Source organism: Cimex lectularius, unplaced genomic scaffold (assembly GCF_000648675.2).
Source record: "Cimex lectularius strain Harlan isolate CLEC.00 unplaced genomic scaffold, Clec_2.1 scaffold150, whole genome shotgun sequence".
NCBI lineage: Eukaryota > Metazoa > Arthropoda > Insecta > Hemiptera > Cimicidae > Cimex > Cimex lectularius.
The window spans coordinates 546,788-558,898 of record NW_019392717.1 but is presented as its reverse complement, the minus strand read 5'-3'; the positions used below and the strand labels follow the sequence as shown (position 1 = coordinate 558,898).

The following is a 12,111-nucleotide window of genomic DNA, read 5'->3' as shown; positions in this document are numbered from 1 at the left end:
TTTGAATTACATCTCAATGCAACTTTCCCTTATGAAACAATAAATTAGATGGTATATGTCTCTTCTCCCAGATGTAATTAAAGTTTCCAATGAAAAATGTCTGGCTACTCCAACCAAGGATTCGATGCCACTGATGAGATTCTGTCTCATATCCTCGTATTCTGGGCATTCCATAATTATATGGTTCATGTCCTCTGTACAATCACAGGAAGGTGTTTAAAAATAAATGGTCGTTTTGTTTTTTGAAGAAAACTTTCTTATTAAAACACAATTGTATACATTTTTTAATATATTACAGTGCTTTGCAACATACAATTTCTTATTACTACAAGATTTACAAAACTCAAAAATATACACCTCATTATTCATGAATAGTTTAAGTTTTTCATAGTATTTACAGAATTTGAGAGGAAACTATTTACATTTAGATCTTGAACTGGTTTATGGGAGAACATCAAACAATTCTGTCGTTTCAACAACAACTTCATTTGTTGTAAGATCATTTGATGATACTTGTTCAATTTTCATATCTTTTTGAGTATAATCATTAAACATGATTGTATCATCGGAAATTAACGTATCGGCGGCCTGGAAAAGATCTTCGTCAGTCGCGTTCAACGGCAGCGAAGGTATCTTCTTTTCCTGCCTCCTAGGCTGAGATTGCCTAACAGAGTGGACGGTATCGAGGTGTTTATGGAATGCGTATCTTGTCAGGAAACCCTTTTTACACAGGACACACCGGTGTGGAAAAGCTCTAGTATGTACGGTCAAATGTCGCCTGAGGGTGGCCGGAACTGAAAATACCCTAGGGCAATGGGGACATTGGTAAGGTCGCACTCGCCAGTGTTTGCGTCTATGAACTGCAAGTAACGATGTGTCTCTAAACGTCCGCCCACAGACACTACACATATATGCTGTGTCGTGCAATTTCATATGCACCCAAAAAAATATTCTCGACGGGCAGATCACAGAACATTTAGGACATGTGTACTCCTTCTTGATATGAATGATTTGGTGCTCTTCAAGATTTTCAGCAGTCTTAAATCCGAGGCCACAATATTTACACTTGAAGTGAGGTTCATTTTGGTGAACGGTCGAATGGGCTTTCAAAATTGCTTTGCTCCTGAATGTTTTCCCACACAAGTCGCATTGAAGATTCTTTCCGTAAAAATGCATTTTTTCATGCCTCTTCAGTGCTTGTAAATCTTGTATAACTTTACCACAAATGACGCAAGAGAACGAATTTCTATGCGCCTGATCTAAATGAGACATGAAAAGGCGTTGAGTAGGAAATTTAATTTTACACGTTTTGCAAGTATACATTTTGTGCTTGATTTGATGGCGATTCCGAACAGATTCACTTAAAAACGTCCTATCACAGTGTTGGCATTTATACAATTGGGCACCGTGAACCTCTAAGACATGCTGTTGAATATGCGATTTATCTTCAAACTCCATTTGACAATAACGACAAGCACCTTTTGAAGTCCCTTTGTAATGCTTCTGCAGATGTTTTCCCAATATGAATCTTGAGTAGAAAGTTTTGAAACAGACATGACAACTGAAAGATTCATGTTCTGTTTTTAAAGTGACTTGGTCGTCACCCTTTACAGGAATTCTGTTCGCATGACCTGTATATTGATAATGTTTTCTTAAAAGTTTATTATCTAAGAATGTCACGTTACATGTAACACAGGTCAAGCAATTGTTCTGTTGGTGCTCTTTTAAGACGTCTTCACTTCCAAAAAGTATGCCACAAGTTTCACATTCTTTCCCTCCTTTCATTCCAATAAAATCTTCTACACTCATATCATTTTTGAACTTGACAATACAGTTCATTTGGACCTCTTCGTTTTTTCTAATCTCATCATCGTTTTGTCCAGGAACGTTGGCTCTTATATGAAAATTTTGTTTGACAACTTTAAAGGTCTTTTCAGTTTTTCTCGTCTTATCTTTAATTTTGTTCAATTCTATTGTCGTCGTTGAAACTTCTCGTAAATGACCCGTTAAGTCCCAGTGCTGCCTCATTAAACCAATCGTTTTGAATTCAGCTCCACATGTTTTACAATTCATTTTAGTCATGTTGTCATTTAGGTTGATGTAAGAATTTTCTTGAGCTGGTATTTTTGGTATCCGTCGTCTACGTTGTGCTGGTTTTTGGGTCTCATACATTGTGGTGTTGGTTTCTTCGTCAGGTTTAAAAAAAGGAACGGTATAGTACTGATGTTCAACCTGCCTTTCAACTTCTGCAAATTCAACGACATCTCCCCGTACAAAGCACTGATGACTAGCTAATTGAGACAATTCAAATTCTTCACCACAATTGGTGCATTTTAAATAAGATTGGTTGATGATAAAATCTGAATTCTTACTCATCACTTCTGTCTCTTCCGTCACTGTCATGTTGTCTGTTAAATTACCATCATCTCCTGTGTCTTCGTGTATTGTTATATCTGACTCCAATAAAGTAGTGATTATATTTTTTTCTTCCTCTTCCTCTTCGATTTCACATTCCCTATTAATAACAGTTATTTCTTCAGTTTGTTTTTCGCTTTCCACACTCAATTCTTCATTGGTAACTCCATTCTGAATTATTGTCACTGGCTCTTCTTCCAATATGACATCGTCAGCGGGTGGTTGAGGAGATTCACTAGATTCAACTGAATGAAAAAATTCTGCCATTTCAGAGTGAAATTCTGTTTTTTCCGTTATCACTGAACTCTCTGGAACATTTATACTTTGTACTTTTTCAATTTTCTTTGGGATTTCTTCTGGCTCGTCAGTTTGCTTTTTACAATCCTTGCACTGGTACTTCAATGTCTGTCCTTTTGACATACTAGAATCGACATATCTTCTTTTGCACGTCATACAAGTAAGTGACATTATTGCCGAGTTGCAAACGTGCCTACAATAAACTTCTGTGTTTGTAGTTTTGAACCCGCACGAAACACAGCTTAAAAGTTTCGAATTTTCGACGTTAGTTACGTTATCATGAAAATATAGATGGTTTTTGTACTTCTTTTCCGATGAGAATATTTTGTCACAATATTCGCAAGTAAAGTTTTGACGGTGAACTTTGGCGGCATGAGCACCTGCAGCTGCAGCGGTAGCATACAATTTATGACACACTGAACAAGGAAATGTCTTTTTCTTTAATCCTTTAGAATCCACTTGAGACAAGTGATGATTTTTTGATTTGTTTGTTTCATTCTCGTGCATTACCTATAAACAAAAAAGACAATTTTTTAAAATTCTTAATGATTATCACAAGCTATTCAGCAAATAATCATAAAAGAATAGATGTAGTAGCTTGATTGCCCCCGATCATAATCATTCTGAAACTTTAATGAAAATAGTACAATGATGAAACATGAGGGCATCAATAGTATTGGTTTAGGTGTTGACCAGCACTTACTTATCACTGTAAGTAAAGGTCCCAACGTACTTACAATTTTTTTTTTTTTTAACAATGGGCTCATATAACCAAAGACCCACATTTAAAAAAAAAAAAAAAGTGCTGAAACATATCTTCAGACTAAATCAGGGAGAATATGCACTTTTGGATGATTTGGGACAGACATGCTGCAGTTTCATCACCATACCTAACCATAACATTTACAAAATTATTATAGATTAAAAGTGTAAAGTAAGATATATAATTTCTTTTTAAAAACCTAAGAGAATTTTCATTGCTGTAATTTCCACAAAATGTTTTAATATTCAATGAAAGAATAGACTTTTTTTCCAATCATGTACAGTTGTTTTTAGAAGATATGGATTAGACTTAAGAAAATTAAGCCATTGCCTAGATTTAATATTAGGATCAGAGGAAAGACTATTTATTCATTTATTATACAATAATTTGAAAGTAAAAGTTGATAAATAATACAGCAAGTTACCTCATCATTTGAAGGCGCCGGAAAATCTGTAACAGAAACATTTATTAAATATTAAATAAATTTAAGGTATGTAGCTGGTGTTAAAAATATTTTTTATTGTTCTTTACCTTTCTCAAAGTAATCGGAACTTTCACTCCTAAGGCACATTTCAATCTTCTTGTACTTTTTAATAATTTGATTTGTAAGGTTGTCTTTGGCAATGTCGATTCGGATTTCGTATTTGTCCACCCAGTTAATGACTTCAGCACAGTTCCAACAGACCGAGTCTCTGGGCTTTATCAGGACAATCAACTTGTCACCTAAGATCTCTTGCAGCTTCTGACCGAGGCAAATATGCGAATAAGTCGTCTCGGAGAGTAGAAGCGGCAAACCCCGATCACTTGATTTGGCACCACAGACAAAACAGAAATATTCCTTTTCCATTTTGTTCAGTGTTGTCCAATCTGTGTCCTGCCTCATCATCTTTCAACCGTACATTTGAGCCACCTGGAAATTTAAAAAGACCCTGGATAATGAATTGACATTTTTATTACAATACAAAAAAATTAAAAAGGGTTTCATTGAAATTAATGAAATCAAGGGACTGATTAAACAATCTTTCTCCTTGTTCAAACCCGTGCGCATAAAACACAATCTACTTCAGGAATTAGTCATCTATAACACCAGTAGAATTTGTTGATTCAGAAATAATTTGCTGATTACAAATTTATTATCATCTTGAAAATAAAATATTGTATTTATATACCTTTGAGTATTTTTAATAGCCTACATTATTCCCTTGTTATTCAGAAAATCTCTTTAAGCCTGCACCTTTAAGAATACTGAATAATTTTAAAATTATCCACTTACGAACTTATAGTGAAGTTAGAATAATTTGATATATACTAAGTTGGGTGGCCTGTAATTTGGTGAATATTAACCAGGGACAAGCTGCTTAACTGACCATCAAGAACCAACTCACTGATACTTAAAAAAAGGTAACAAGTAAAGAAAAAATGAACAGCAATATGCCAGTGGGAGAGTGTTAATGATTAGATAATATTCCAAGGCCCAGAGCACAAGGGAGTTTGTTCCCATCCTCAGGCTGCACATATTGATATAATTTTCAGGGCGGAAATGATCTCATTATTGAATCTAACCAAAATCCAATGAAGAGGATAAAATGACTTGCATCCAGAAAAAGAACATTTAAAAAGAAATGTCTTTAAAACACCAGGTAACCCAGAATTGAAGCGTTAAAATAAATAGATAAAGTTCAATGCAATGAAGTAAGACATAAGTCTAATAAATCAAATTATGGTTATATTATTATCAAACATGCTTGATTAAGCCAATAATCAAGGCTCTAACACATTAACGTCTCAACCACCACAATAACCAATTAAAATATGTCTGAAGTGTCAGCTTCACCAGTTCAGCTAACATGACATACAACAAAACTGCAATCCAGCAAATTAAAAAGAACATAATATACTTTTTTATTTTAAATCTTTTATACAATTGAGTTGTTTCCAGGACATCCTACTGTTAATTCAACTATGGCCAATCAACTATCCTTCCTTCCTGCCTTTGTGGTCCATTTACCTAGTCTGTTGTCATTGGCTCGGTTCCACGTTTGACAACTCACAACACATCTGGCCAGGCCATGCTGGAGAGATAGCATAAAGCATCTTTCATATCTATCAGACAACCTGAGAGCCATAAGTGGCAGCATCAGGTTAACCAGTAATTCCTTAAGATCGAGGTCTTGAAGTGCCTTTTTATAAGCTCCAGTATTGAGTGGAATAACTCCGCAAAATAATGCAGTTTGTTTTTAACTGGTTTATTACCTTTTCTTGAATCTAACACGGCATACACAAATTGTTTAAAATCCTTGAATAATTCATTTTTCTATTTTAAAATAAGTATATTTTGCCTTGATATTATTCTGTCTTGATTGATTGAGAAGGAAATACCATTTATTTTCATCTATAGCATTCTGTCTTTGTAATATACAAATACTTGGCTTGGTTGTTTCTGATCATTTTCCAGTCATTTTCCCCCAGGATTAGAACCGAGATTTGAAAATCAGAAGTACTAACATCACAACCACCACAGTAACCATAAGCTTACTTGATTCAAACAAAGGGCCTGCAGAAAGTTCTTTAAAATCTTTGAACAATTTGACTTCCACACCAGCTCTTGTCTTGATGTCCTTCTAACTTAACTTCTATCAGAAAGGTTTTTCCTGCAGTCATTTCAGTTTGCCTATCCCTAAAAACCCAAGTATTTCCTCCAGGATTTGAAACAAGAATAAAAAATCAGAAGCACTAGCATCTCAACCACCACGATAACCACAGGGGATGCAACTAATTCTTTAAGATTTTTGAACAATTCATTTTCCAGCCACAAACTAGCTTCGTAAGCAGATCTTGCCTTCTACATGCTATTTTAACTGACTGCTAAAGAAATTCTTGTTTTCTTCTGTATTAATCTTGGTCCACCTATCCTCACCGCTGTGAACTGTCATTTCAGATTTTCATTGACTTCAGTCGTATATTTGTTATGTAAAATTGGAATAAATGACAAAATAGGACGAAAACAAAGGCAGAGCTGGATGATTGGAAACTATAAAGCAATAAGTTCACAGGCTCATCAAGCCGCAGACCTCAAGTGAAAATCACAATACTAGTAATGTATTTAATATGGGTGAATTTTTCGTTTTGTTTTTACTGAATAAAAAACAAAACAAATTGTAATGAAAAAAGTCACAACAAATATTAAAACGCTAAAACTTCTAGAATTGTTATGCTTAATAAACGAATGGTGTGCAATATAAACATAAACTAACCTAAATTAAATTTAATAAATAAAGACAGATATGTTTGAATAAAATGAATATTCTTATTTTTTTAAGTCTTGATATAAATAAAGAAAAGAGAATTATTTAGAATTTTATAGAGAGCTTGAGGGAAAACAGTTGTTTACTACTTGTCGAATCGCCATAAAACCAACATTACCCCCTTTTAAAAATGGAAAAATCGCAGAGAATAAAAATACTCACTGGTCTTGGGAGTAGGAAACTCCAAAAAAAGTTTTTTTAAATTTAAATGGTAAATTGTTAAAGTTGAAAATAGCCCACTGTAATCTCAAGTCGCCTTAACTCTGTATAACAATGAGGGGGACGCATGACCCAGAGACTTGCCATCGTATCGAAAAGCGAAAAAAAACGGGAAAACGCTCGCGAGTTGAGTGTCGGGGGGACGTGCTTGGAAAATCATCGCGGAAACGTTTCCAACGTTGATTTTTTTTTGTTTTTTTGAACAGTCAACAAACTCTCGTTGGAAATGTAATAAACATCAATGTTGCCCTCGTTCAAGTCGACAGGCGACCAAGGTGGTCCGCTCCAAACGTACATTTCCCATTTCGAACTTTAATCTCCACCGGAAAATTTGGCCGAACATGCCTTTTCCGCGTAGGCCTTTTCCTTTCGGAATTGGAAATTTTGGAAAATTATGCCCCTTTGGTTTAGGCGTATCTGCCTTTTTTTCAGTGCCCTAGCGGCCTGTTTATGAAATATGAAATGCGATTGATGAAGGAAGAAGAAAGCATAGACAGACCAATCACCAACCTACCGAATGGCAGTCTACCTACAGCATCTATTTACAAACTTCAAAAGAAAATATAAAGAAACGATCATAAAAGTACATAAATCCATCACAATTCAATTCTCAAATAAAATCTCCCCTTTTCTCTTACTACACTATTTAAAAAAAAACTTACTGGCCACACTTCTTGCCTAGTTGCAAATTGCCTTGAAATCTGGTATCCCCAAAAGTAAAATTAGTTAAAACACATTGAAATCGCACAAATAATTAGGTCTCAATCTGGTTTTGACGAAAGGGCAAATTCATTTGTTACTGCCAAGCTTTCGACCAATTTTAAGGTCATCATCAGGGCAAAAACTCAATATTATATATAGATTCACTAGTTTTCATGGTCCGCTTGACCAATTAATATCTTTCAATTAATTAAGGTTTTTAGTTGAGATAAAATCGCAGTCCACTCGTTACACTGACTTTTTTATATCAACTAAAAACCTTAATTAATTGACTTATATATACATATGTCAAAAACCCATTTCTTAAACAAAAAATAAAAAGTATGTAAAAGTAAGGAGAAAAAAACATATACAACACAATGCGTATAACTAACTGAACATTAATAAAGAATAAAACACTATACTATACTTTCAATTAATTAATCTTTATGTATGGTTTGTGTGTGGTGATTAGTGACCTTTAGTCGATGATTATTTGTAAATCGTGAGATGCGGTCTGGTGTGATGCAGGTTTCAGAAAAACATTTTCTTTATCGTGCAAACGTTTCGATCTTTATTTAGATCATCTTCAGGGCTTGGGATTTACAAACATTGTTTAAATTTAACAAATAGATGTAGGATGTAAAAAGAAGTGAATTTATACAACGCAAAAAAAAAATATTTTTTATATTCAATCAAAGTATTTCTTGTCACTCAAAGTGTTTGTTTTCTGCGTTTAATTTATGTAAGGTATTGATTGGGATAAAAAACTATACTATACGTTAATGAAAAAGACAATAAAATCCTTTTAAATAAACAACATAAAGATTTCATTAAACACCCTGTATATAACAACTAGGAATTATAAAAAAATATATGTACAAAAATAATATAATAAAGCATTATAACTACACAGATAGTAAATTATTAGCTTTTTTTAACTAAATAAAATTATTATGCTTTAATGTGTGGTGTTTAGTGACCATTAGTTAATGATTATTTGGAGATCGTGAGATGTGGTCTGGTGTCATCAATCTGGTGGATCAAAGTGTTTGTTCTCTGTGTAGATGTGTCGTTATTGGGTGTGTGTTAATAATAACACATCTACACAGAAAACAAACACTTTGAGTGAGTGCAAATAATACTCTGAGTCTAAAATTTCTTGCATTGTATAAATTAATTTTTTTTCACATCTTACACGTATTTGTAAAATGTAAACAATGTTTGTAAATCCCAGACCCTGAAGATGATCTCAATAAAGATCGAAACGTTGGCACAATAACAAAAATGTTTTTCTAAAACCTACGTCTCACCAGACTGTCACTAAACACCACACAAGTCTAAGTAATTTGTAGACATGTTACCTATCAGTTCAAAAATCCTTCTCGCTGTGCTCATCTTTATTTACTTGTTTGACCTATTCTTGAATATGCATAAATCATCTGAATCTGATCTTGAATCTGCACTACTACGCTGATACAAAACTTCTTCAAACTGTTCAAAATAAATTTCTTCATACGTTATATTTCAAATTAAACTGTCACAATGATAAATCCTCTCATGTTCCCATTAAATCTTACTTTGATATTTCTGTTCTTAGCTGCAGAACAAAATATTTTGAGATTATCCTTATTTTTAAATTAATTAATAATTGGACAGATTCTCCAGAAATCCTTTGTAAACTCCAATTTTACCTCCACCTTAGGTCTTGGTTGAGATGAAAAAATTAATGTTACAAGCAGACACTAAGTTTTTCATCTCAACCATCACCTTAGATAAAAAGAATAATTAATTAAAATAATTAATACAGTCAATTATGACTAATAAACATGAATGGATTAATATAAAAATAATAACATAATAATTATTAGCATAATTTATATACCATTATTTGATTGTAAAAATAATAAAATAAAACATAAAATTAGAAGAAATTTGAAAATAAAAAAAATTTAATTATGTCAATTTGTACATACTTTTAAGATTGTTTTGCCCTGATGATGAAGCTAAAGTAGGTCAAAAGCATGGCATGCAGTAATGTAAGTATTTCAGTATTGGGTGACGGAAATGTGCATTTAACAAGCTTCCTTTTTTGACAATGTGCAGGACGAGTTTTGTCAAATTAAAAAAATAAATAAAGTAATTCTTGTGTGTGCTATACAATTGCGTTTCACATTGGAAAAAAAAATGTATTATAGAGAAAACATACCTTCGTTCCAACAATGCAAACTATTTACTTATGTAAACCATTTAATCCGATGATGCATAACTAGTTATTCTCATTTGATCATTTTTTAAATGTGATAAAGATGTTCATCATTAAAAACTAAGAAGTTATTAATTGGAGATATAATTTTATTTGTGTGCATGTGGAATTGTCAAAAAACCTTGTAATGTTGAAATTATTTCCGCTTATCTTACCAATTTGTGGAGTTTCAAAATGCCTATGATAATCAGAAATAATAATATTGGGTTGTCCGGAAAATAATGCAGGATTTTGGTATTAAACAAAAAAAAAGAAACTAGTTACTTTAAAGCAATGTTCTTTAATCAAAATAATTTCNAATGAGTAATCCTGTAAACGTAAACAGAATATTTTATATAGATTTTTTTTAATGAAAACTTAAAATCCTGCATTATTTTCCGGACAACCCAATAAATAGTTACATTTCTTAATTGAAATCCTTTGAACTCATTTAATAATGAGATAGATGTAAAGTAGCTGCTGGTAGTTTAGATAGGGCTGTCTAAACTTTATCTTGGTTTTTTCAATGTACCAACATCAAAATAATATTTTTAAAATTCATGTAATGGGCCGGAATAAATATAAACAATTCATAAAGCGAAAAAAGGCTTACTTCAAAGATCATGCTGTAACATTGTAAAGGATAAATCATGAAGAAAAACTAAAATAAATGGAAAGAAGTCTCCTTACAAAAGAGGATGTTTAGAATTAGACAAAGAAAATGAAAATATTGTTAGAATCTCGAGAGGAGAAAATTTATGCATTTCTGACTAGAATATTGCAGAGGAACAGATAATAGACGAAACGTTTGTTTCAAGTAGAATTTTTTTTCTTTTTTAACAAGGGTATTTCAACTACAAGGTTATATGAACCCTCAGGGTGCCAATGTTTTTGAAAAAAAGCCCATTTGTAGGAATGTCGTGTTCGAATGCAGGGTTGCTGGATTCGAACCCAGGACCTTTACCTTGCAGTAATGAGCGCTATGACGCCTAAACCGTTGTGACCACTGACGCCCCTAGCAGACGTTTAAATTTTATTCAAATTTAGTTTTTAAAATCTTTATATTTTTTTTGTCAAAGTTCATTAGTTAGGCAATCAAAGGCATGGACAGGAAGGCAAACATAGACTGGGAGTCACCCAAGCGATAAACCTATTTGCAAAAATTTTTGCTGCTACAAATCCCTTTCTGGGATTGTTGATAATAATCATTTGTAACAAAAAGTCCAAACTCTCCAGGTATTTGGGGCAAACACTCCCAGGGAACTTTGCTTATCCCGGCTGGTACGAGGCATAAAAAACTAACAGCTGTATAAAAGTTTATAAGAAAAGTCTAATAGTAATTTTTAGAATTACGGATATTTTTGTATTCTGAACTATATAACACTATTGTCAGCACAGGATATAACAGGACTTCAGCAGTGTATCCAGGCTGAACAGATGCCCATCAAAGAGCTTTGTGGAGCTCGCGGCATCACTTTATGGTACATTTTTCATACTATTAACCATTAAAAAGCCATGGGGTTTTGCTGGTATTTGAACCGTTAGTGTAGGAAATGCGAGGCAGACACCCTAACCACTTGGTCACTGCAGTTTCCCTTTAAAGTTAGTTCTTCGTTTGTCATTACATATTTTACAGTTACCACCAAACCAAAAATTAAGTCATAAATTGCATACGATCTTAATTTTTTTTATATTACCAAGGGAGACAGATAAATATTTTCTTTAATGCACGGTTTAGTATTTACCTAGGTAAGACCTTAGTATTTAGTTTAGTTATTATTCATATTTGTGTCTATAAAATTCTTATGTAATTTATGGTATTAATATTGTTGGGTTTTTCTAATTCTCAAGAATGTCGTTTATGTAATGAATCCATATACTTGTAGCATAAAATTGTCTTCTAGACTGGAGGTACAATTCTTAAATCAAAAAGTTTTAACAAATACTTCACACTTAATGGTTTTATGAAAAAAGTAAAATTGTCCAGTTTCTAGGTAAATAAACAACCCATATTAGAATATAGGTAATAACATATTTTAGAAAAAAAGTGATAGAGCAAAGTAATATGTAGAACAATTTTTTAATTGGAAGGGTTTATCTTCTAATAAACTCTGTAATACCATAAATATAAATTTTATTTTAATTTGAGTTGAAAACCTCTTTAACTA

The 12,111-nt window shown here is 32.9% G+C and overlaps 1 protein-coding gene across 2 annotated transcripts; it reads right to left on the bottom strand.

Moving 5' to 3' along the window:
* Positions 1–255: 255 nt before the first annotated feature.
* On the bottom strand, positions 256–7,246 carry LOC106664527 (zinc finger protein 91-like). 2 transcript variants are annotated; one of them, XM_014390329.2, is made up of 4 exons: positions 6,943–7,246; positions 4,007–4,385; positions 3,900–3,925; positions 257–3,222 (listed from the first exon to the last, which is right to left on the bottom strand). In XM_014390329.2, exons 2-4 carry the CDS (start codon positions 4,359–4,361, stop codon positions 442–444), a joined length of 3,162 nt encoding a protein of 1,053 aa, XP_014245815.1. In that variant the 5' UTR covers positions 4,362–4,385; positions 6,943–7,246; the 3' UTR covers positions 257–441. The 2 variants fall into 2 exon arrangements, with proteins under 2 accessions (XP_024082340.1, XP_014245815.1); XM_024226572.1 differs by lacking the exon at positions 6,943–7,246 and having other exon boundaries at positions 256–3,222.
* Between the last annotated feature and the right edge of the window lie 4,865 nt (positions 7,247–12,111).

Excerpts from the sequence above, each read along its gene's own strand:
- LOC106664527 (XM_014390329.2), bottom strand. The coding sequence starts at position 4,361 with ATGATGAGGCAGGACACAGATTGGACAACACTGAACAAAATGGAAAAG. Across the intron at positions 3,926-4,006 it reads TTCCGATTACTTTGAGAAAG|ATTTTCCGGCGCCTTCAAAT; the intron begins GTAAAGAACAAT and ends TTTCTGTTACAG. Across the intron at positions 3,223-3,899 it reads CGGCGCCTTCAAATGATGAG|GTAATGCACGAGAATGAAAC; the intron begins GTAACTTGCTGT and ends TTTTGTTTATAG.